Source organism: Numenius arquata, chromosome 16, assembly GCF_964106895.1.
Source record: "Numenius arquata chromosome 16, bNumArq3.hap1.1, whole genome shotgun sequence".
NCBI classification, from domain to species: domain Eukaryota; kingdom Metazoa; phylum Chordata; class Aves; order Charadriiformes; family Scolopacidae; genus Numenius; species Numenius arquata.
Window position 1 is genome coordinate 4,543,655 of NC_133591.1, and position 22,642 is coordinate 4,566,296.

General features: G+C 50.8%; 4 protein-coding genes across 4 annotated transcripts; 2 read left to right on the forward strand and 2 right to left on the reverse strand.

Moving 5' to 3' along the window:
* Positions 1–1,736: 1,736 nt before the first annotated feature.
* Positions 1,737–1,871, forward strand: LOC141472373 (uncharacterized). The gene has a single exon (XM_074159385.1). The coding sequence runs from the start codon at positions 1,737–1,739 to the stop codon at positions 1,869–1,871; it is 135 nt and encodes a 44-aa protein (XP_074015486.1).
* Positions 1,872–3,236: 1,365 nt separating this feature from the next.
* Positions 3,237–7,757, forward strand: DIABLO (diablo IAP-binding mitochondrial protein). Its single transcript, XM_074159681.1, has 6 exons — positions 3,237–3,301; positions 4,135–4,255; positions 4,589–4,720; positions 5,449–5,559; positions 5,713–5,809; positions 7,076–7,757. The coding sequence occupies exons 1-6, from the start codon at positions 3,255–3,257 to the stop codon at positions 7,288–7,290; spliced, it is 723 nt and encodes a 240-aa protein (XP_074015782.1). The 5' UTR covers positions 3,237–3,254; the 3' UTR covers positions 7,291–7,757.
* A 3,097-nt stretch (positions 7,758–10,854) lies between these two features.
* Positions 10,855–11,976, reverse strand: B3GNT4 (UDP-GlcNAc:betaGal beta-1,3-N-acetylglucosaminyltransferase 4). Its single transcript, XM_074159789.1, has one exon. It carries the CDS (start codon positions 11,974–11,976, stop codon positions 10,855–10,857), a length of 1,122 nt encoding a protein of 373 aa, XP_074015890.1.
* Positions 11,977–12,941: 965 nt separating this feature from the next.
* On the reverse strand, positions 12,942–20,234 carry LRRC43 (leucine rich repeat containing 43). Its single transcript, XM_074159790.1, has 12 exons — positions 20,139–20,234; positions 19,770–20,045; positions 19,401–19,511; positions 19,122–19,261; positions 18,269–18,507; positions 17,323–17,501; positions 16,819–16,942; positions 16,572–16,711; positions 16,328–16,417; positions 15,832–16,038; positions 15,299–15,386; positions 12,942–13,102 (listed from the first exon to the last, which is right to left on the reverse strand). Exons 1-12 carry the CDS (start codon positions 20,232–20,234, stop codon positions 12,942–12,944), a joined length of 1,851 nt encoding a protein of 616 aa, XP_074015891.1.
* Between the last annotated feature and the right edge of the window lie 2,408 nt (positions 20,235–22,642).

The window sequence follows — 22,642 nt, forward strand, 5'->3', positions numbered from 1 at the left end:
TGGCCCACAGAAGCACAGGGCTCTCAGAGAATGGAACAAGAGGAACAGCACCCTTCCAGATAAGTGCAGAATAAAAAAATATAAGATGATACAACACATTGTTAGAGGAAAACCCCCCACATTTAAACAAATGCAGGGTTTGACCTGGTAACACTAAGCCATGGCGCTTAAACTCACAAAATACTGTTGACAACACTCTGGGGAAGGGGAGCTCTTTGGCATGCTCCGTGCTGCACAGAGCGCAAAGGCGCTATGTCATATAATAATTGGTCCTGACCACACCTAGTGCATTAGTCCTCGTGTGGGCTGCAAACACAACCTCATTCCTCCTGGCTCCCGGACGAGCAGATCAGAAGGAGATCAAACTACAGCACAAACCGTTTAGAAGCCAGAAATTCAAGGAACAGCTGCAGAGCAAAACAAGTGAGAGAAATAGGAACTTTACGAAGTAGAGCCCACCATCTGCCTGGGTAAGTAGTTTATTTCTTTACCAACATCTTTTTACATAATCAGAAATCCCATAAAGCTTATAGATAGAAAACTTCAATGCTTTGAACAACTGGGAAACTATGGCTGGTTTTAAAATGCAATAGCTCCTATAATGCATATACGTGCCTGAGCTTAGAATGAAATGACTGAATTCTTTAATAAGACCAAAAAGTGACCTCTTTATCACAAGAGCTCTTTAAAAAATATTCTGAATGGTAGGATGGGAATTCAGTTTACTTTGGCAGGGCTTTACACTCTTTAGAAGAGAAATAATCCTTTTAGGTTAGCTTTATCTTACATTCGGTTTTAAATTCCTTTTACATGTTTGACCAAGAGTGTGGATATTTTTGATCAGGCACAGTTATGATCAAAATTAAAAAGAACATGTAAATTGGAAAGACGGTAGAATTTTTTAGATGGGGCTTCACAGCTTTAAGACTAAGGAGCCAATAACTTTTCTGAAAGAGTTCAGATTTTATATTAAACTAACAAAGGAACAATCACTTTTAGAGTGATATGCAAGTATGACTTTAAAATACAGCTAGAAGATTAATTCTAAAGCATCTTATCCTGTGTCTCCCATTTAAAGGTTATTTTTAACATCAGATATAAATATTTGCCTGTGCAAACTTACATTTAAGCCCCAGTTTTCATCATTCTTAAACAAAAGGCTCAGTTTGTGCCAGTATCTCCATTAGATGCAATTATATCATTAAATATTAATGGTGGCTTGCTTGGAGGAATTGACCACTTTGATCGGCACACACTGTTGGTAATGGACCATCAGCGACTGCTCTGAACGTGAAGCTTCCTGGATGCACAACCACTGACACAGGAGGAAAGATACCAGGAGCCAGCTGGACCCTGTCAGGGCCTCTGGCCCTTACCTACACAGCAGTGTCCACTGCCTGTGTGTCTATATTTTAATTTGCTTAATTACCAGTCCTGATTTGGAGACTTTGATCACAGCCTGAACTCTTTTTCAACACTGCACAGCTCGGCACCCCTGTACAGGGCTCTGAACAAGCACACAGAAGTCCAACCTGAAGCTAACAACCTTTTTAGAAGGACAGGTGGCCATTAACTCTCCTGAACTCAGCCATTTCTCCCCAGAACACAGCCACCCCGTCGGCTCTGCAGTCTCATTGCTCGGAAAGACTCACCCTGTCCCTTTGCTTGCAGCCCGGGGAGGAGGACAGCAGCAGCCAGCCCCAGAGACCCTACCTGCCGCCGTGCCGGGGAGAACCATGCCGGACTCTTTCACCATCCACTTCCTCAAGGTGCTGAAGGAGCTGCTGGCCTTCGTGCTGTTCAGCTACACCGTGTTGGTCGGGGCGCTGCTGCTGGCCGGCTGGACCACCTACTTCTTGGTGCTTAAATGAGAGATCCTCTTCTGCTCCCGCAGCCGCAGGCTGGGCAGAGGCGTCGGGCTCCTCCGTGCCGCTCGGTCCCTTCCCTCCTGCCCCGACTCTGCAAGTGTTTGGTTTCGTTAGTGCCTCATCACAATCTTATTTTCTTATGTAAAAAGAATAAAGGTTTTAAAAAAAAAAAAAAGTATCAACATGTAGGCATTTTACTGATCTTTTTGTTTCCTGCAGATCCTTTGTGTCTCCTAGACATTTGCCCCCGTCCCCCAAAATATTTAAAAGCCTCCCAGTAGTTTTCTCCTGAGATTCCCACCCCGCCTGGAGAACATGGCAGTCTCTCAGCACAGGGACAGGAGAGATGCAGCACCATTCAAAGATGACTGACATCTCAAGTAAACAAGTCCTGCCTTGTCTAACTCTGCCTCATTAAGGGTGTGAAGGCAGAGATACAGAAATTACTTGTAATGTGGTTTTTTTTTTTAGAAGTCCTGGGAAAATACATTTCAAATCAGCACAAGGTTTCCCTCTTCCTACAGTGTTATGAGACAAACTTCACGGGGTGGGGGCACCAACACATTACCTACAGGCCGATTATTTGGAGCTCTCAAGTGTGCAAGGCTTTTCAACAAATGCTTTACACGCAGAGTTCGCTGGAAGATGTGCCTGAGAGCCAGCACTGCCTTGCTAAAACTAAACCGTGCTGAGTAAACTCAGTCTCACCGAGAATAAATGGGAATTCCCAGTATATACAAAAAGAATAGATTTAATTGATCAAGGCCCTTCAGGTAGAACCATACAGGAAACCTTTGCTGGAGAAGCTGGGGATTATCAGTAGTTTGGAACTGGCCAGAAGCAAAGCAGCATCATATATTCTTGAAAAACAAAGATGAAGTGAACCCAGGAGGGGGGAAGCTGCAAAGCCTGTGGCAGCCAGTCAGTGAGATCTCAGCCAACACTTCTGGTGACCTGGTCCCCAGGTGAGGGCTGCTCTCTGCTGAGCAGGGCTGGCCTGTCGGCCTTCTCTGAGCAGGGTAACACAGAGGAACGGGCCAAGCGCCGCCTGAGCTGAACGCTCCTAGCGCCATTTCTGCTTCAAAGGCCGGTGATGGCGTGTCCCCAGACCAGCGTCGTTACCTGGAGGGCCGAGCCGTCCCTGGGGCAGTCCGGGGCAGCGGGAGCGGCTTCACCGCGCGGCCGGAGGGGACGGACGGACAGGGGGACGGACGACGACCCGTCCAGCGCCGCCTCAGGCTCGCGCCGCTCCCGCCCTCAACCAACCGCCACGTGCCCGCCCTCTGCGCATGCGCCACGCCCGGAAACCTGCCCCCCCCCGCCCCACCACCACCCCCTGCCGGAGCGCGCTGACGTCACTTCCTGCGCAGAGAGGCCAGGCCCAAGATGGCTGCGGGCAGCCGGTGGCTCCGGGGCTGCTGCTCCCTCCTCAGGTACCGCGGCGGGGCGGGGGCCCGGGGGCGTTTCAGCGGAGCCCAGTCGGCGGTTTACCGGGCGGAACTCAACCCCTCGGCTGGGCTCCTTGCCGCTGGCCGCCGTACCCGCTTGGTTTGCCCGGTATCATCACGGCGGCTGCGGCGGCCTGTGCTACAGAAGTGGCCCGTAACGCCCCTCACCTGCCTCCAGCTGCCACAGCACAGCTGGGATGGCACAGGCAGCAGGAGCTGCGGTACCCATGCAGCGCTAGCTACTGGTGGTCTGCAGCATAAGACTACATAGCATAAAAGAAGCATAAAACTGACCAGTTATTTTCAGAAATTTGCTGTACAACAAAAAAATTCTCATGACTGAGTGCTTCTGTGTTTCTGCTGGAGTATTTCAGTGATAGGGGCTGACCCCACAGACGCTCAGACAACGTTGGATGTAAATAAAACTGACTACCTGAGGCCCAAAGTGTCACTGGATTGCAGCAGACTATTACCTCATATTGCTCACCTGCATGTACCATATACCACTTTTAAGCTTGCTTTTCAATTTGTTTTTCAATATTGAATATTAGCAGTGTGTTGGTACGAGATAAGATACATTTCCTCTCTCAAAGGATTAATAATGTACTAGTTACTGTGCTTGTCTTCTTGCACTTAAGTAATATACCAGAATTTAAAGCAAACTTACTCATACGCTGTTAGGCAGCTGCATTACAGAAGCTTGGGTAGAGACTGGGTCACCCGCGACAGCTTCTAGGTGTTCTTTTTGCTCTTCGATACCTATTTCCCATTGCACACTGGTTATTCCTTGCGCTTAACTTTGTTTCCTGCATTTCCAGACAAAGCTTCCCTGTTCTGGCCCACATCAGGAGACGCTGCCTCTCGGGCGGGAACAGACGATGGCACCAAATGGTGGGCGTGGGGCTGGGAGTGGCCTTGTGTGCAGTCCCAGTCGTGGAGGTAACGTATGGGGAGTGAGGCACGTATGGCACCCACTTGTTAGAAACAGTTTAATATTCAAACACGCTTGCTTAGCATTTTACAAACTAGCACTTACCCTCAGAATGGTATTCCTCCTTGGGCACCACAGGTGTTTAAGCCGTGTAGCTGTTAAGGAAGAGAAATGAAAAAGACATCTACCTTCAGTAACACTCTGCAAATACAGTTGCCTTGTTTTGCAGTGGCAAAACAGGAGTGAGAATTAGGCTGTCCAGCCTTGTAACTAACAGTGGTGCTTTTCCTCACTAAGAACACAAGTCAGTGGAAAGATCATGCAAATGTCTTGTCTTTCAGAAGCAGAACTCGGTTTCTCTCAGTAACGATGCCTTGATTAAAAGAGCAGTTTCCTTGGTAACAGACAGTACTTCTACGCTCCTCTCTCAAACAACATACGCATTGATTGAAGCATTGACAGAGTATACAAAGGTAAGCCGAGAGACTACGCACTTTGCTGGCAAGTCAGTACTGGAGATACTAAATACTTGGCACTAACTACTCCTGTTAAACCATACTTAAAATGGACTTTGGTTTTTTATGGATTTTAATAAAGGAGGTGTGGGGCTTGGGTTTTTTTATGGATTTTAATAAAGGAGGTGTGGGGGTTGAAGGAAACAGTGGGGTAGGCCTCACTGCTCTACTAGACCAAGTTGTTTTTAGCTTTGTGAGACTGTTGCTTTGAGCTTGAACTTCAGCTGAACCATGTTTCAGAACTGGGGCTAAAGAAAGTCATAATAGTTACTGGATACCTGCATACTGAGTAAGTAGGATACACTACCTTGTATTCTTAGATATTTTATTTATCTTCTGTGCCCATTTCTAAGGCCACAAACTTGAGTTTCATCACAAGAATGGAGTGACCCATATTTAAGTCTGAAACAAGAGACAGTTTTCATTTTATAAATAACTGCCAATTTGAGTAATTGCATTCCAGTTTACTTCCTTATTAGTAAGGCAAGTCTATGAAGAGATGCTGTGCACAGCACTACTGCAGGCAGACAGAAGATGCTGTCAGTGCCTCCAAAATCACAGTGAACTGGAGAACAAAGCAGCTTTGGAACCATTCAGCAGTTTTGCTAATTAACACCAGTTAACACTGAGACAACGTCAGAGATGTACAGATTGTCACGTAATTGTGTGAAATGATTCCTTTGCAGGCAGTTTATACACTGGTTTCTCTCTACAAACAATACGCCAATCTTCTTGGGAAAATGAACTCGGAAGAGGTGGATGCGGTCTGGCAGGTGGTGATTGGAGCCAGAGTCGATGTAAGCAATTGTCTCCCTTCAGTCAGCAATCTGCCTCTTAAAACTCTGCTCAGAAACCTCTCTTCTCGCTTCCTCACCTTTTCACAAAGGCACTGTTTGGAAGAGCATTCAGACTGTTACACCTAGTGAAGTAATACTTTGTTTTACTCCTAGATGACAACAAAACAGCAGGAATACCTAAGGCTGGAATCCAGCTGGATGACAGCGTTACGTCTTTCAGAGATGGCAGCAGAAGCTGCGTATCAATCAGGTAAGCAGAAATACTGAGAATTTCTTTCCCCGAGCATTTAGGCAGTATTTATTGAACAAGAATAGAGTTGAGAGAGACAGAATATACATTCAGTTTACAACTGGTGCCTGGTTTTTAGAGGTGCTAAGAACTTATATTCTATTACTGGCTAGAGGTCTAGAACTGTTCTGAGAACTAGGCCTGGAAACTTCACATGTGGTTTAGATCAAGACCAACCATGCCAAAAAAAGTTTGAGGAACGCGTTTAGTCATTTTTAAATGCTGTGTTCATAGGATCATTTGGGTTGGAAAAGACCTTTAAGATCGAGTCCAGCTGTTAACCTGGCACTGCCAAGTCCATCACTAAACCACGTCCCTCAGCACCACATCTACACATCTTTTAAATACCTCCAGGGATGGTGACTCCACCACTTCCCTGGGCAGCCTGTTCCAATGCTTGATAACCCTTTTGATGAAGCAATTTTTCCTAATATCCAATCTAAACCTCCCCTGGTGCAACTTAAGGTCATTTCTTCTTGTCCTATCACTTCTTACTTTGGAGAAGAGACCAACACCCATCTCTCTACAACCTCCAGTTCTGGGAGCTACACAAATAAGGCCACCTAGGGAGTCCAGCAGGTCTTTCTAGCTGGATTCACTTTTGTTAAAGAATAAGAATATTTGCCTTGCACTCAGAAAAGATACTAATTTTGGTCTTTTCTCCCTGTATACACACTTTCACAAAAAATATAGAGACTTGATAGCTCTGAGATTGAGTTATGAGCTGACTGATGATAAGTTGGCAAAGTTATTGGAGTGGAGAAGGGGAGGAAAAGTGATGAATATAGAGAGACACCCTCTATAAGTGCCTGAAAAAGACGCAGAATCTGTAGGAACATGGGAGGAGAAGGGATTCCGAGTTCAGCAGTACCACAGACATTCCTGCTGCTGGTAGGTGCCAGGAGAGGACAAGGACTGAAAGCTCCTGGCACACGGTGACTGGGGTGGGCTTAGTTCTCAAACCCACCAGCACAAGCTGATCCCTCTAATCAGACACTGGCTGTAACCCACTCGAGTGGGAAGAATTCAAGGGGACAAATAAAAGATCTCAAAGTCGGCATATTGTTGCTTAAGGTAAGTGAACAGTAAATGCATTTAGCATTAATATAGCCCAAGAGCCATCAAAACACTAAGCAAAGCAGGTGGTAATTATAGAGAGTCGTTTCCTTAATTGAAGGCTTGCCAAGTGCTCCTCTAACCCAGTGTGTTTAAATGATTACTTTTCAGGTGCAGACCAAGCCTCGGTGACAGCCCGCAGCCACATTCAGCTGGTGAAGTCACAGGTGCAAGAAGTGCGACAGCTGTCCCAGAAAGCAGAGACCAAGTTAGCTGAAGCTCAGACAGAAGAGCTCATAAAAGCTCAAGGAGAGGAATCTTCGTTGCCACAGGGTATTTTAGGAAGTACAGAGGCAGCTGATGACCCTTACCTTCGGGAGGACTGAAAAGAACTTAAGTGTCACCACAGAATATGTGACAGTCAATTGGAAATTGAAGGGTCTCGAACTTTCAAGTGTGGGGTAGTGGTAAACTGCTGAAATTAGCCTATGATTCCATTTTTTCCCCAAACAGGATTGCTTTACAAATCAGTTCCAAGTATCTGAAAGGCCTCGATCTTGTTTGTAAATTACCATGTTTGTAATACTTATGGATTCAATTATTTAAATGTTGAACTATGCAAATGTGAAAATTGCTATCAAGGATAGCTCGTTGTTAATTGTCTCTCTGCTGGGAGGGTCCTACCGCTCATTTGATATGTTTGTGAGAGCTCTCTTAACTTAGAGGCTAACCCAGTAGCAGCCAAAGAAGTGTATTTAAAAGTCATTATTTTTAATGTGTGAAGTAAATCATGTCTGTTAGGAGATACCTTTATTAAACTGCAAAAGCATCGTGTTGCCCCTTTGGATAAGAGAGTAAGTGCTGTTTTCTTTTTGAATTTAAAAGTTTGTAATTGAGCTGAGTGACAGCTGTGTCAAATTACACTTAATTGCAATCAGGGGAAACACTTGCTGTAGAGCTGAAAACTTCCTAAGGAGTTACCCAGGCTCTTTTTAGTGAAGTTTTGCAGTTCAGTGAAGCAACCTCTTTCACCCAAGAGTCACTGCTTGTAATAAATACATCTGCCTTCCCCAGGAAGCAAAGGGAGATTTGATTTTCAAGATACTGTGGTTATAAACAAAGTTGTGGCAACTGCTGCGTACTTCTTTACAAAGCAGTGAGCAAACGTGAGTTTTACATATTTGAATGCTTTTCAGCACAAGTTTTCAGGAAAATAATTCTCTCTTTTTTGCAAGCTTGTTGTTTCACTGCAGGCTTCAAAACCACAGGTGTCTCTCACTGTGTTCACTTTCTAACTTGACAGCTTAATGTGAAATTTGCAATATTAACTGTATAGACAATCTGTGTAGAACAGCATCCACTAGAACTTCAGCAGTACTGATTTGAGTCAGTTAATCCCCATTCATCAGGTTTTTTAAGAAAACACACATTGATCATAGGTTTTTCACCACAAATTAGCATCTGATGCACTACATATGTCTCGAGGTTGCTGTTACTCACTTGAGTTTGGCTTCATGAGGAATTTTTCCAGCTGTAGCGTAAGCCTTTCTATCTGCATCTCATTTTGCTTGCCTTTTGAACAAATGCAATCTCAGCTGCTCGCCACGGTACATTTATAGATTAAACAGTAAAGAAATTAACAAACCACCTTTCCTTGCTCCTGCTCCTCACCGGGTGCTGCTGTGTCCAAGGAGGATGGCAGAGCCTGAAATTCAAGCTCACGGGAAGATGCCAGCACCTGCTGTGCCAGTAGTTGGGAGGTCCCAAACACAGCTTTGGGCTGGAGCACTGGGAAAAAACCCACTATCAGGAGAGGATTATTTGCAGCGGTGACACAGCCACACCCTCAAGAACCAAATGCAGCTTCAGGTCAGGCTCTAACCACAACCGCTCTGATTTGTTACAGGCTGCAGTGTCCTGATCTGAGACACAACAAAACTGGGTTTCGTTTCAGTGATTTTACTTCTCAAGTCTCTTCTAAGTAACGGCACTCTCTGAAATTAATGGCATGTTTTTTTCAGACAGCGTCTGCTCCTAGCAGGTAATGTCTGATGTTTATAGTCCGCGTTGGGCGCCGAAGGGAGCATCTGTCGTTCGTTTAGTGGCCAGCCCAGCCTAAACCAAGACGCGGTTTAAGAACATCTGCCAAACCGCTGACCCAAATGCACATCCAGGTTGTGTTCCTTTCAGGATGCCACGATAACTCCACTCAGATGCTGGCGTGGCAGAGATACGGCCTAAGACAGGAGCCTGCAAAGCAGCCCATTCCTCCCCCTGCAGAGCCTGCCCCCAGCCCCCTTGTTGCCCCACACTTCTTGTTTCACCGACCGCCCTGCTCTCCCCAAGACACAGGCTGTACCCGCAACACATCTAACCTTCAGAAATGACAGGAACCAACTCGTCGGTTCAGTCAAGTCAAAACGGGAATGAGGAGCACCGAGTGGCTCCATATTGCCTCCAAAGTGGGGCGGAAAAAGTCCCACACCTTTATTAGGAAGTGGGAGATGCCAATCAGGGGTTAGCCCATAAACCCAAGCCCGCAACAGACATCATGACATCCTGCTCTACGTTATGTTACTGAGTTTGCATTTGGAATCATCTAGTGGATCAGAAAAATGCTGCCACAGCAGTTCACAGGGTACCACGGCACCCGCTCTGCCCAGTCTCTTCTCTGCAACAAGCAGCAGTGCCCAGAAACTAGGTCTTGCTGCTGCTGCTCAGCCTTGTTTACAAAGTCAGAGACAGCAGTGACAATGGCACAACACTAATTGCTCCGATTTCTGTAATCACACACTTCCTCTCTACCCTCTGCCTCCTTCCAGGCTGCTTCCTGCTCACACACAGCACAGCAGCTTCTGATAGAGCAGCAAGGCACCCTGAAGCTGATAAGCTTCGTTAGTGTCACCCAATCTTAGTTTCATATTTGGTATTTCCCCAAATTAGCAACTCCAGCGCACTCATAGATTAATCACTTCTGTATCACTTCATCTTGTCTGGACAGGGACAGAAAAAGGCGGCTGCTCACAGCAAAGTGGCAAGTTTCCATTTCCACAAAACCTTATCCTCTCTAATATCAATGACTCCTTAATGCAAATACCCAGCACCAGCTCTCAGCCTTCTCCGGCTTTTGGTTCTCTTAGCTTTCAGGAGACCCAAGAATACCCCTGTGAAAACACTTTTCACAACTGTATTTTATTTATACCCAACATTACAACAACAAAACCCAAACACCTCCCACACAACATGAAAAGCTACCGCCACTTTATCTACCACCGTGATTATTCAAGGCGTATTGCTCCTCTCAAACCCAATCAAAAAGTGTTTGTGCAAAAGCTGCCAGTGCATGTAAACCTGTAATAAACTTCTGTAAAATCCAAAGGGCCTGAGTCGGAGCCCAGTCCCCTTGTTACAGCAATACATTTTTGAGGACTTTTTTTTTTCCCCCACTCTTCTTCCCTCCCTTTCTCCTGCTGCCCAGTAGGACCTGTGGGATTGCTGGCCGGGGACAGCAGAGTTGCACTGCAGTGGACCCAGCAGCACACACTGGCCTTTCTTCCACCTTTTCAAGTAATTTCAAGTGCTCTGGCACACATCAGTCATCATCAGTCATCAATTTGGCCAGCGGTCAGACACCAGCCTTGGTGTTGCAGAGCCTCCATAGGAGGTGGCACCTCATTCACGTCCCTGTGGCAGTCGTGACTTCCTCTGGCTCCAGTCCGGCTGGGAGGAACCAAGCCGAGTCCCCTGTGCCAGGTCTCACGGAGCCACCAGCCCCATCCACACCCCGTGACAATTCAATTGCTTCGGTAACCCACCGGTAGAAAAAGACTTGCTGCAAAATAGACCTCTATGGCTCAAGTACAGTCCGTTAGTAGAGGACACGTTTCTACCACAACCTGATTTTTAGTTTAAGTACCCTGTATTTGTCACCAGTCACAATCCCACTGTGCTTATCTGTAGCTTCTTTTCCAACCCCTGCTGTAGTTGTGTGTTACTGACACTGCACACCTAATGCTGTCATCCTTTACCAGCGTCCACATGATCCACATCTCGGTTGGGTTTAGTTTGTGCACAATCATCAGCTCTTTGTACAAGCACGGATCAAAAGGATTGAAAGGCCTCTGGATCCCGAAAGTCTTAAAGCCAGCGTGGTTCTTTGGGGTCACTGCCATCTTTGCCAGACACATTCCCACAAAGACATCATCTATTGGGAAGAGCTCCATGTCCTCTGCAGTGCTCTGGAGGCGGCGCACTGTCTCTCTAGACATCACATAACCCCCTCCACCTGCATAGAGAGGATAGAAGGAGGCTTTGTACATGGACTCCGGAATAAAGTATTTGACCTTGGTGTTCCTGATGGGCCGGGCGTTGGTGATCACATCCCCAACAAAGAGATCCTGTTCAGGGTCCAGTTCTTGGAGGAACTCAACGATGTTGTAAGTGTTGACAAAGACATCATCGTCACCCTTCAGCACAAACCTGGCGTGCAGGCAGTCCTCCATGAACCAGCGGAGGAAATGCAGCTCCTTGAGGGTCAAGTTGAAGAAGTTGTCAACAAAATCCCACTGCAAGATGTCATCAAACTCCTGGCTCTCATAAGCCAGCAGCTGGTGCAGGGACTGTACCTGGATTTTGGCCTCCGAGCGCCCTAAAAGGAATACCAGCCTGATGTGCTTGCCACCAATGGAGATCTCCTTTCCCCACGTGTTCCTGATTGCCACCCGCCGGTCTATGTTGATCGGGGAAGACTTGATCGCCAGCAAGAGGAACGTCTCTTTGCTACACCTGGAAGGCTTCAGCAGGACCGAGAAGTTCCGGCAGTGCTTGTATGTTAAGAAGACACGATGAAGCTCCGGGAGGGTGAGAGAAGAATTGGCAAGGGTCAAGTTTGGCAAACACTTGCTGGGCTCAGCATTGTCCAGAACCAGAGATTTCAGTTTGTGACTCGCTCCATCCACTTTCTGCTCCGCTGACGATGCTGCCAACTTTGCCTCTTTCCTCGTGTAAAAAACCCACGCCAGCAGCGTGATTGAAAAGGCATAAAGCGCCAGGTTTTTAATCCTGGGATACATGGCAACCTCCGGTGCAGAACCCAGGCCCTGTGCGGTCGGAGGAAGACAAGCCGTTCATGAATTAGAGCTACCTACTTAACGCTTTTCGCTCCCGCTCGCAGCGCTCCCACGCCCGCCGTCGTACGGGGACAAGAACGCACGACCCAGCCCGGGGAGGGGACCCGCCGGGTCGGGTCTCGGCGTTTCCCCTCGCCGTTGTTTCTTGGCGCCCACCAAGCCCAGGTGCTGCCGGGCGAGGACGGGAACGCCGTGCCGGCCGCTCGCCCCCCGGGGAGGGCTCGGGAGCCGGCGGGGATCCGCGCCGCCCCCGCACCGGGGACGGCCCGCCCGGATATAGTCTCGGAGCCCGGCGCGCTTCGCGGTGCCCTCCGGTGCGAACCCCCCGCCCCGCTCCGCGGAGCCGCCGCCAAACTTACCGGGAGCCGCTCCGCGCCGCCGCCACGCACCGCCCGAGGGGGCCGGTCCCGCCCCACCCCGGGCCGCCCGCCAGCGTGGGGGGGGGGGGGAGGGAGGGAGGGAGGGAGGGGGGCTGGCACCGGGTACCGGGCACCGCAGCCTGCTCGTCGCATACCCCAGCCTGCACCACCGCACGTCGCACACCCCACAGTGCACACCCCGCGCCCCACATCCCACCCTGCACGTTATACACCCTGCCCCCCAACATCGCACACCTCACCCTCTGCACATCGCACACCCCCACAGCCCACCCCGCACATCGTACACCCCACCCCACAACACCGCACACCCCACCCACATCGTACACCTCACCCCCGCAACACGGCACACCCCCACAGCGCACAGCCCACCCTCCACCCCGCAACACCAGCTCCCGCAGAAGCCCAGCAGCAGCCCAGGGCAATCACCAGCCCCACGGCAACTCCCAGCCCTGGCGATTCAGCTGAAACAGGATCCACGCAGCGTCCCCGTGGGTTTTATTTCCCACTCACTCTTTTCCTACCGACGTGTCACTGGGTCTTAGCCACCGTCGTGGCCACGCTCTCCTGGCTCTGGCTACCGGCTGCCAAGGGCCACCGAAGCAGCTGCATCTGGAATTGAACTGTCAGCGGCACCGGCTGGAGTTCTTGACCCTCCTCCAGTTCAGCAGAGTCTTTGTTTTTAATTTTTCCTGTGGAAAGAAGTAAATCTGTCACTGTCTTGACCGAGTAAATCCCCCTAAGGGCTGCAGTGTGTGAGGGGGTGGGGAATGCCCACCACGTTAGCACTGACTTCCGGGCCTTGAAGGGAAAAATCTATTTGAGTATGACTTTGGGTAAGAAACCCGAAAAGCATCTTTAAGCAGGCAAATGATCTGGGTGCAATTTTGCTTTTTGTTAAGCTCACCTATAACTCCTAAGACAGAAGAAAGGTGCAGAAATACATCATTTTAAGGATCCTGGAAAATCAAGAGTAGGGTAAAATGAGACCTACGTGAGACTACTTCTGAAGACATCCTTCAATGTCTGGGCAAATTGCTTGCTCAGGACAAAGCTTGCTGCCTTTCCTCTTTCAGTTGTCTGGAAGGGATCCCAGTTCCTCTGAGAGGACTTATTATTTGTGTGCATTTGCCGACTGAGAGATGCAAATCAGCCTCAGCTCCCGGCTGTGAGAGTGCCAGTCCCTGAGAGAGCTGGGAGCCGTCCCCCCTGCCCCGGAGCGTGGCCACCACTGCAGCTCCAAGGTGACGTGTGGGACCCCAGTGATGAGCAAGTGCCAAACGACCACGATTTGGTGACTCATGGAGCATCCGGGGCTGGCAGACACAGCGTGCTGTGGTGCTCAAGCAGCCCACCTGCCCCTCCGGCCGTGTCTGCCACCCCGGCCACCATCGGGGTGTACTTGCGAGTCATGAGTCACAGCAGAGCACACGGCCACGGGACACTGTTGGCACTGGGTGTGGGGGCAGCTGATTTTTAGGCACTATCTTTTTGAAATATGCACTCAGTGGCCTTGCTGTGCAGCTGGCCAGCCTCCACAGGCGTACGGGGACACCAAATGAAGCACAAGAGTCTAATCACTCTGGGTTTCCTGCATCAGCAGCAGCTTTCTGTGCAGCCAACACCATCTCTGGCCACACAACACCCTGCAGAAAGGGTTTGTTCTCACTCAAGCTGAAGAGAAGACCTCTTGCATGCACACTGACCACAGGCACTGGGCTGGAAAGGAAGTTAAAAATACCACTGCTAAACTTCAGTTTGTTTGTTTGACAGCAGCTCCCTGCTTCAGCAACCGTTTGAGCAAATATTGCAAATACACATCTTCTTCTGGGGAACAATAATTCAAAAATTTTTTTTCTTCTTTTCAGGTAGTTGGGAAGGTCTTCAGGCCACCAGGCACAGACACAGCCTGGGACTGCAGGGCTCCGAGATCCTCCCTGGAGACGGGGACCTCGTCGTGGGTGACAGGGCACAGAAAGGCACCCCAGAGCTCTCGGAGGAGGAGGTTAATTGCTCTCTTAAATTAGCAACTAAATCTGATGCCAGAGCGGGGACACGAGGCTCCTGTGGTAGCTCCTTTGGAGGCCTGGCCCGCTCCATGCTCTCCTCGGCCCATGAGCAGCTTTTCAGCATCTCCCTGCTACCCCTTTTCCCTCCCCCACTTCCTCCTGCTCTTGCGTTATCCCTCCGATGTGCTGGCACTGCTATTTTTGTAGTCAAAACAAGCCTGCTGGAAAACCTGCAAGAGGCAGCGTGAGGTTTGTCTCCAGCGGTTTAAGCAATGCCGCTGGCTGGGCAGGCTGTGAGCTCTGCACTGGGGAGGCAGGGGACACCCATCAGGGATCCCAGTGGTCTCTTCGTGGGTGACAGCAGACCGGGGTCTGTTCCCAGCCCCGCCATGGGCTGGCTGGAGCACCTGGGGTGCTCCGTACATCTCACCTCTAAACCAGAGAGAACAATAATGCCTTCTGCAAAGTGCTTTGAGATGCGAGTTGGAAATGGATGAGGACCTTATTATGCATCCCAGACAGCACTCCCCACAGCTGCCCGCACTGGCCCATGCCACCAGCCACATTTGGCAGCCGACACAGCGGGCAGCGCTTCTCTCAACCACAAATGTGCTTTGCCCTTCTCCCCTGGCACCCAGAGCTGGTAGGTGTGTGCCACTCCTAGGACAGCCGGCAGCCCACCCTCGGTGTTTGTTCAGACACCCATTCAACAAGGTGTTGGGGTGTGTCTGACCCTCCAGCACCCGCAGTCAATGGATGCATTCACCGCCCAGAGCTCAGGATGTGAGTAAGTGCCCTGGCAGGGCAGCGGGGGCCCGCGGCTGCCTCCCGGCTCTCGCACACGCCGCCCTCTGCCCAGCGAGCTCCAGCCTCCATCACCTTTGCCAGACGCCGTGGTTTTCCGGCTGGCCTGATTTCCTTTCTCTGCTTTTGGTTTTTTGCTCTTGTCTTTTCGTTTTTTCCTGTCCTGCGGAGAGAGATGTTTCCATAGTTAGGCTGTGCTGAAATTCACTGCCCGCATTCCGTCCTGTGACAGCCATCACCATCTGGGTTCTGCCACCGGGATTTAAAGGGCAAAGGAAAGGGGTGAGGGGAAGCAGGAGCACAGTGGTGGGGCTGCTTGGAGAAGAGAATCCAGGGAACAGAAAGTGTCGAGAGGAAGCACGAGCGTTTGCTTTCATATTCTCAAATGGAAAAATAAACTCATCTATTTTCGTAGGGCCATTAAAAGTAGTTGTTCTTACTGTTAACATCAATATTAAATAACGATACCAGTATTTTTTGGATGGTACTTAGGCAGGATCATTTCAGCCCCATTTTGTGGAGATGGATGGGAGGGATGCCTTGCCCAGCTGCAGGGCAGGATGTGCTGAACCCCAGCCTGCAGCCCTGCCCCAGGACACGCTCCTTACCTTCTCCTCCAGACTTGGTGGCTGCAGCGGCTGCTCAGTGACCAGGATCCCAAAGTCACACACAGTTGCCACCAGGTTCTCAGTGGCCAGGAGGGTCTCCAGGGTCACTTGCTGGGTGCCCAGGGTCCTCTGAATGGGAGGGTCACTGCGGAATTCACATGGCTTCTCCTTCTTCTTCTTTTTCTGCTTGTCCCTGGGCACAGGAACCTGCAGGGCACCAGAACGGGGACAAGCCTCAGCAGAGGGCTGGGGTCCCTTTATCAGACAACAAACAAACCCAACCCAGCCCTTTGCCCATCACTGCATCCTGACCGAGATGTGTGTAAAACCACTGCTGCCTTCCTCCCATAGCAAGGGGGGACTTTTGTGAGAGGTCTGAGATGGAGGAGAGATTCTCTGACACACCAAACTGGCCCAGGAGAAGGGCCCTCATTCCCCCATCATTATTTTTCCAACTCAGATGTTATTAGGACACCATTCTCTCCCAGCACCCTACCTTGGCACCATCCTTCTTCTGCCCCCGTCCTGCCTTCCCCTTCGTGACTGCATTTTCTTCTGGAACAGCATCGATGGGCCATGAGAGCACCTGCCCAGAGAGAGGAGCTGGTGCTGCAGGGACACCCGAGGACCCTGGCCCACGGTCACTGTGAACGCAGGCTGCCTCCCAGAGGGAACACAATACCACAGCTGGGCCTCCCAGCAGCTCTTTCCCCTTTCATCCAGCTCTACCACACGCTCACCTTCTCCTCCACAACCGAGACAATGGTTCCAGCTGCCAGGTAGGACTTCAACCCCACTAAATCCCTGGCAGTGTGCTCCTTCCTGTAGCTGCAGTCGATGGTGTCTGCCCAGGGCTTTCCAGGGGTGACAAACACCTTTGCTGTGCAGGGACACAAAAAGTTCTCTGAGAAGAGACCTCTCCTTCCCAAGGGTAGGAAGGGCCCCTGGGACGTGACCAGTATCAATTAATTTGGAATTCCTCATTACCAGAGTGGGCCTTGGGCTCCTCCATGGCTGCAGGCTCCTGTTGGCCCCTTGTTTCTCCTGTGTCCTGAGCAGAGCCGTCCACATCCAGGGTGGCCACTCCGAGACTCTCGTGGATTTTTGTTACCTGAAACAAAGAGAGATCTCTTGGCAGCGTATGTCTGGTTGTATTTGCAGGACCAGGGGGCAGAGCTGCTTTCTAAATCCCATTCCCCAGACCACCCTTGGCATTGGAAGAAGGGGCACCAGTGCCAGGGAAGGGGTCTGCTGCATGAGAAGGGCTGTAAATGCACTCCCACGTGCAGAGCAGTGCTGGGATCCCTGAGAGGGACAGGGAACGTGGGCAGCAGGGACCAGATGTGACCACATGTGAATTCTGTCACCAGCACTTCTGCCACCCACACCAGATCCGTTACAAACAGTCTCACTCCTCAACCTGGAGGTGAAGTCCCCCTTGCTGTGACCTGCCACTGGCTGTTGCTTTCAGGAGCTCAGTGAAGCACAAACCTCAGTGATGCTACTGTCCTCGATCTCCTCGCCTTCTGCAAACTCGTACATCACACAGTAGCTGTAGGTGATCACTGGAGCCTCGGAGCCAACCTCCAGCTGCTGCTGAGCACTGGGATCGGGGACTCCCTTGATTTCCCCAATGCTCACAACCACTCGTGCTTCGTTCCTGATCAGCTCTAGAAGGAAGACAACCTTGCTATGAAGCTGCAGCATGCTACTTCCAGAGTGAGGAAGGTACAGAGCAAGCGGAAGCCTCCAGGATGCCGTGTCCCACCACCCGGCATCCTTCCCTGCCACCCGGTGCTAGTGCTGTGACAAGCCACTGCCACACGGTGTCACTCCAAAGCCATGCAAACATCTCCTGGCTCCCTTGCTTTGCCTCCCTGGTTAGCATTTTAGACTACAAAGACCACATCCAGCGCATAAATTCATTGAGTAGGGGCCATCAAGAGGAGGGTCCCACCCCCGGGTGTCCCCAAGCCCCTGCCCTCGTCCCAGTCAGGGATGTGCCACGCTGCAGAGGTGGCTTTGCTTCCTGCTGGCAGTGCAGCACACGTAAGCATCTCCCCCAGTGGAGATGTTCCTCTTCCAGCAGCTCGAGACGGAAGCACACTGTCTGAAACTAGATGGTGTCTAGAAAGCAAAGATGGGGGCAAATCACGACAGCGAGGCAGCGCTGAGATTGGGTTGTTCCTGCAATCTTTGAACCTGATTAAGGCTAAAATTACCTCGATTGCAATTACACCGCTGCAGGGTCCTCTGCCTGTCACCCCACTTGTACTGGTGGGGTAAAAAGGCACAGAGAAAGACTTCTGTTTGAGGAGGCAAGAAGGAAGTCAATACCAGATCCAGAGTTTGCCCTGAGGACTCCTACCTCAACCACGATGAAACCACCTCCTGAAACACCGGGTCAGCACAGACAGGTTCAAAGGAGAAGGCTCACCTGGCTGCCTCGCCAAACCGTGGAACTGGTGCCTCTCGTCGGGTCCTATGTGGATGTCATCGAGGATGGAGAGCTTGGGCAGGCTGTCCACGAGGAAGCCTCTGTAAGTGGGAATGAGGGCCAGTGGGTTCCCTTGGAGCACCAGGATGCGGAGCTTCTGCAGACTGGACAGTTGGGAGACCAGCTCCACCAGATCCGTGAAGTTGTTAAAGCTCAGGTCAAGGGAGACAAGATTTGGCCTAAGGAGAGAACCCAGAGAAGGAGGGCTGGGCAAACAGCGTCCATCTGAGGATAGATAGCTATTGCCCTGGGTCAAAAAAAGAAACAAAAACTGTGTTTCCCCGGCACAAACTGGGTCAAACTGGGGAATCTAATGGTACAGTCTCAAAGAAGCCAGTTCCAATTTCCTGAGCCATATGCTCCATTGCCAGTCTGCCCCACAACTCAAAACCATATTCCTTTAGTATCCATTAACCATCCCACTGCATAATTTGGTGATGCAGCTTAAGCTTTAGATCCTTCCCAGGGCAGACTCCCAGAAGGGGCTTTGGGAAGGGCATGAAAAAAAGCAGCTGCCCAGGGCCATGGGAACCTGGTAAGCAGGGTGTCAAGGCTGTTCCCCAGGTGATCTTCCCATTCCACACCTTGGCCACAGACAAGACACCATCTAAGCATGAGACAGGAGACAGTGAACAGAGACAGAGAGCTCTGCACTGGCATTGGACACAGAGCAAAGAGACAACTCTGCTGAAAGGCTGTAATTTCTTAACACGGGCCACCTTGATGGCTTAAGGTCATCTGTTCGCATCTGCCCAACCTGCTTTAGGAGCCCGCATTCAGCCTGTGGTGTTACCAGAAGGCGGCAGTGAGGTACTTGTCCTGCGAAGGGCTGCACAGCCTGTTGTATCCCAGCCCCAAGTGCTGCAGCTCCGGAGGAGGATGAGCACACAGGTCCTGCAGATCAGCCACAGCGTTGCAGCAGAGCTCCAGGACCTGCCTGAGACAAAGGGAACAACAAACACCCTTTGCAATGAGCTGTTCCTGGCATTCCCTCGAGCTGTTTTGGCTTGGATTGCGTTCCCAGATGGGACCTCCTTTTCCATGCTGCCATCACAAGGCTTTGCTCACTCACCTTCAGTGTCCGGGGCAAGTTGGCTGAGTTTATCCCGCTGATCTTGTTGGTGCTGAGGATGAGCTCCTCCAGCTGATGTAACTGCAACAGACCCTCATCGACCTCCTCCACCTGCAAAGGGTTGTGTTTGGCCAATGCATCCCTGAGCCACCTCATGGCCAAGGTGATATGGCCACGTAGTGTTGATCCACGTGACATATGTGTAACACAGATCAGTGCAACATGCTGTGGGGGGTGGGAAGTGGCATCTGGGACAACCCTGGGATGGGGAAGGTGTCATTTTCCCAGGATGTTTTCCCTCCCAACACGGAGCCGTGGTTTCCTGGCCCGGAGATGGGTAGCTTTACGGGCATCAGCAGCTGCACTTACTCCCTTGTCAACGATCCGCAGGGACCTGAAGAGTTGGAAGACATTGGAGCCACGGACGAGCTCAGGCGCCAGCACGGCCATCTCCCGCAGGTGCCGGTCCTGGGGGCTGCAGTCCGGTGGCAGGGCCCAGGGGCTGTGTCGGTCACGCAGCAGCTCAATCAGTGCCTCAGGGCTCTCCTCGCCCAGTGGCACAGTCTCCTCCTGCCCGGCTGGGTCTGCCCCTGGCCCCGGCCGGCCTCTGCGGGGACTCCTGTGTGCATTGAAGCGGGACTTGTTCTGCAGAGAGAGAGAAGGGAGAGGCAGTGACAGCCCTGCGGACCACAGACCCCCCCCACAATGTCCCACGGCTATGCCCCCCTGGCCCTCTACCCAGCTGCCAAGGCCGCAGGGGAAGTCCTGCAGACCCAGGCGCCGCAGGTGCTCCCAAAAAGCAGCGGAGACGCTGCACCGGCCGGGTGCTGCCATCTAGCCTGAGCCTGGAATGGAATTCCCTGTCTCATTGAATTCGTCCCCGTTGCTAGGAGATGGCAGGGACGCGGGTGCCCTGGGGACAGGGGACCAAGCTCTGCAAGCGGGGACATGGAGCGAGCCTGAGACAGTATCAAGCTCCTCAGGCTGGGAATAAATCCCTGGTTTTCTGGATCTCCCCCTGGGTTCTGGGGGCTGCTCCCCACCAGGGAAAGAGCGGGCAGCCTCGCGCAGCATTTGCAGGCTGCAGCGTCAGCCCTGTCCCCTGCCCAAGGACCTGTGACATGGCATTTGCCATTTCACTTACCGACATCCTGAGTGTCACCCAAGTTTCGGGGAGGAAGCAGTCAGGTTCTCAGTCAGCTGTGAAAGCACTGCCGTTCACTCGTGTGGAGGGAGCCACTGCCACAGCAGCGCAAGGCCATCGGAAAACAAAGTTCACAGCTAAAAATACCAGCTCCTACACTTGGAAAAAGTAGATGAGACCCAGGAACAAAAGCCACAGCTCTGTCTCAGGTCAGATTCAGGTCTCCACGCTCTGAGGTTTATATGCTTTTTCCAGCAATAGGTGTTGAGGCAATGGCTACAAATTCCATTGTAGGGAGCCTACGGAGCAGTCTGTGTCAGCAAAATTTCACCAAATGAATTGCAGATTCTCTGTGGCATCGGGTGGTTACGTGGTGGAAAGCTGAACTTCCACTCAGGTTGGGTTTTACAGGACGGATGCCGTCCTGCTCCCTTATCAGCTCAGCAGCTTATCACGGCTGCATACAGATAGGAAAGGACGTGCAGAGCATGCACACGCAGAGATAGCGACATGCCATGGAATGGAATAACCAGGCAAACTGCTATCCTCAGCTCAGTAGAAAATGAAGTCAAATCTTCTAAAAATCTTTGACAAAGCACCACCAGTGGTCAAATCGTGTTTTGTGGAAAAGCCAAGCTGTAAGAATGCTGCTTCTCTTATTTGTCTCACTGCTACAAATAACCAGCCCCCACTGCCATCGGTGCTGCGCATCGGTCCCCTGCTCTTGGAGGAAAACCAGCTGTGGTTCCTTGTCTGTCCTCCCTGGCTGTACCCATCTAGGGGGGCTGGAAGGGGACTGGCAGTGCCTGAAGCCCAGTGGTCTCTTGTACGTGCGAGTTGACACACCGCCCACACATCTTGCAATGTGCTGTGGGGCACTAACCAACTGCACCTCTCTGCTTTTTTGGTGCTTCCAAACAAGCAACCAAGATCCTCCTCCTGCCTGAAAGGACCCACCTGTCCCCATCAATGTCTCTGTAGGGATGTTCCTAAAGAACACCCTGCACAAAGAAACATCTCTCGCTCTCTCCATTTTACCCCCAAATACTAATAAAAACCTCAAATAAAAAAAGCGTCTGCAAGAACTGTCCTTTTCTGGTTCTTCTCCAGCGCTCTGCTGTGCTGTCTGCTGCCTCACGCCGTAGGTCGTGATAACTCATTCTCTTTCTTTGCATTATTTAGCACCTGGGAACATGGGTGGTACAAGAAGAAATGCATCCCCGAGCGAGATGGCTGCATCCCTCTGCTCAGCTGTCCGGGGCTGCCTCCCAGCACAGCAGCAGAGTTCAGCCTGTGAATCTCCATTATTGTGGCTTCAAGCAAACAACCGGGGCCTGAAGGTAGAAGATGGTGGGACCCGAGTGCAACATGGTACAGGGGAAATGTCTGTTCCCATTTCAAGCCCCGGGAATCAGTTCAGCCTGGAGAACAGTCCTTGTACCAGTCCCAGGCGCTTCGGAGGAGTTCGTGCAGGCACCAAGCTTTTTATTTTCAGAGACAGACTATTTCACATGGAAAATTTCACACGGAACTGACTGTTTTCACAACAAGCTGTTGTTCCTTGAAAGTTTTCTGGTGACTTGACACACATTCATCCTGGAATCTATGACTACCTTTCAGGAGTATCTTTTATCACAGCGGTGGGAAGCACGAGCGTGTAGATGTCACTGCCTATTCACAAAGGTATGTTCATAGAGGAGTCCTCTGCCCTCCTTTCTGTCCTAAAGTATCAGCGGTTTTGCAGGTCCTCTTCTGATCACAGCCTCATTCTTGTAAATCCTAGGAACAATTTTGCTCTGTTTTGGTGAGCATGAGAATTTTCTGCATTTAGTTACTGGAAACAGAAAATAGCCTCAGGGGAGTTTAGAGGGAAGGGTGACCGAGATGGGGAGGTGGAATCCTGGACATCCTCTGCTGTGTTACGTGAGGGGGTCACACCTCGGGGACAGGGTCTTACAGACATCCAGAAAAAGGATATATATATGTTGACCTGGAGGCCTGACCTGCCATGTACACAAGCCCCTCATGGCTTTTTCCCTCCTTGCGTTAGCCCACTCTTACATTGACCCTGCAGCAGAAGGTTGCTGGCTGTGGGCAC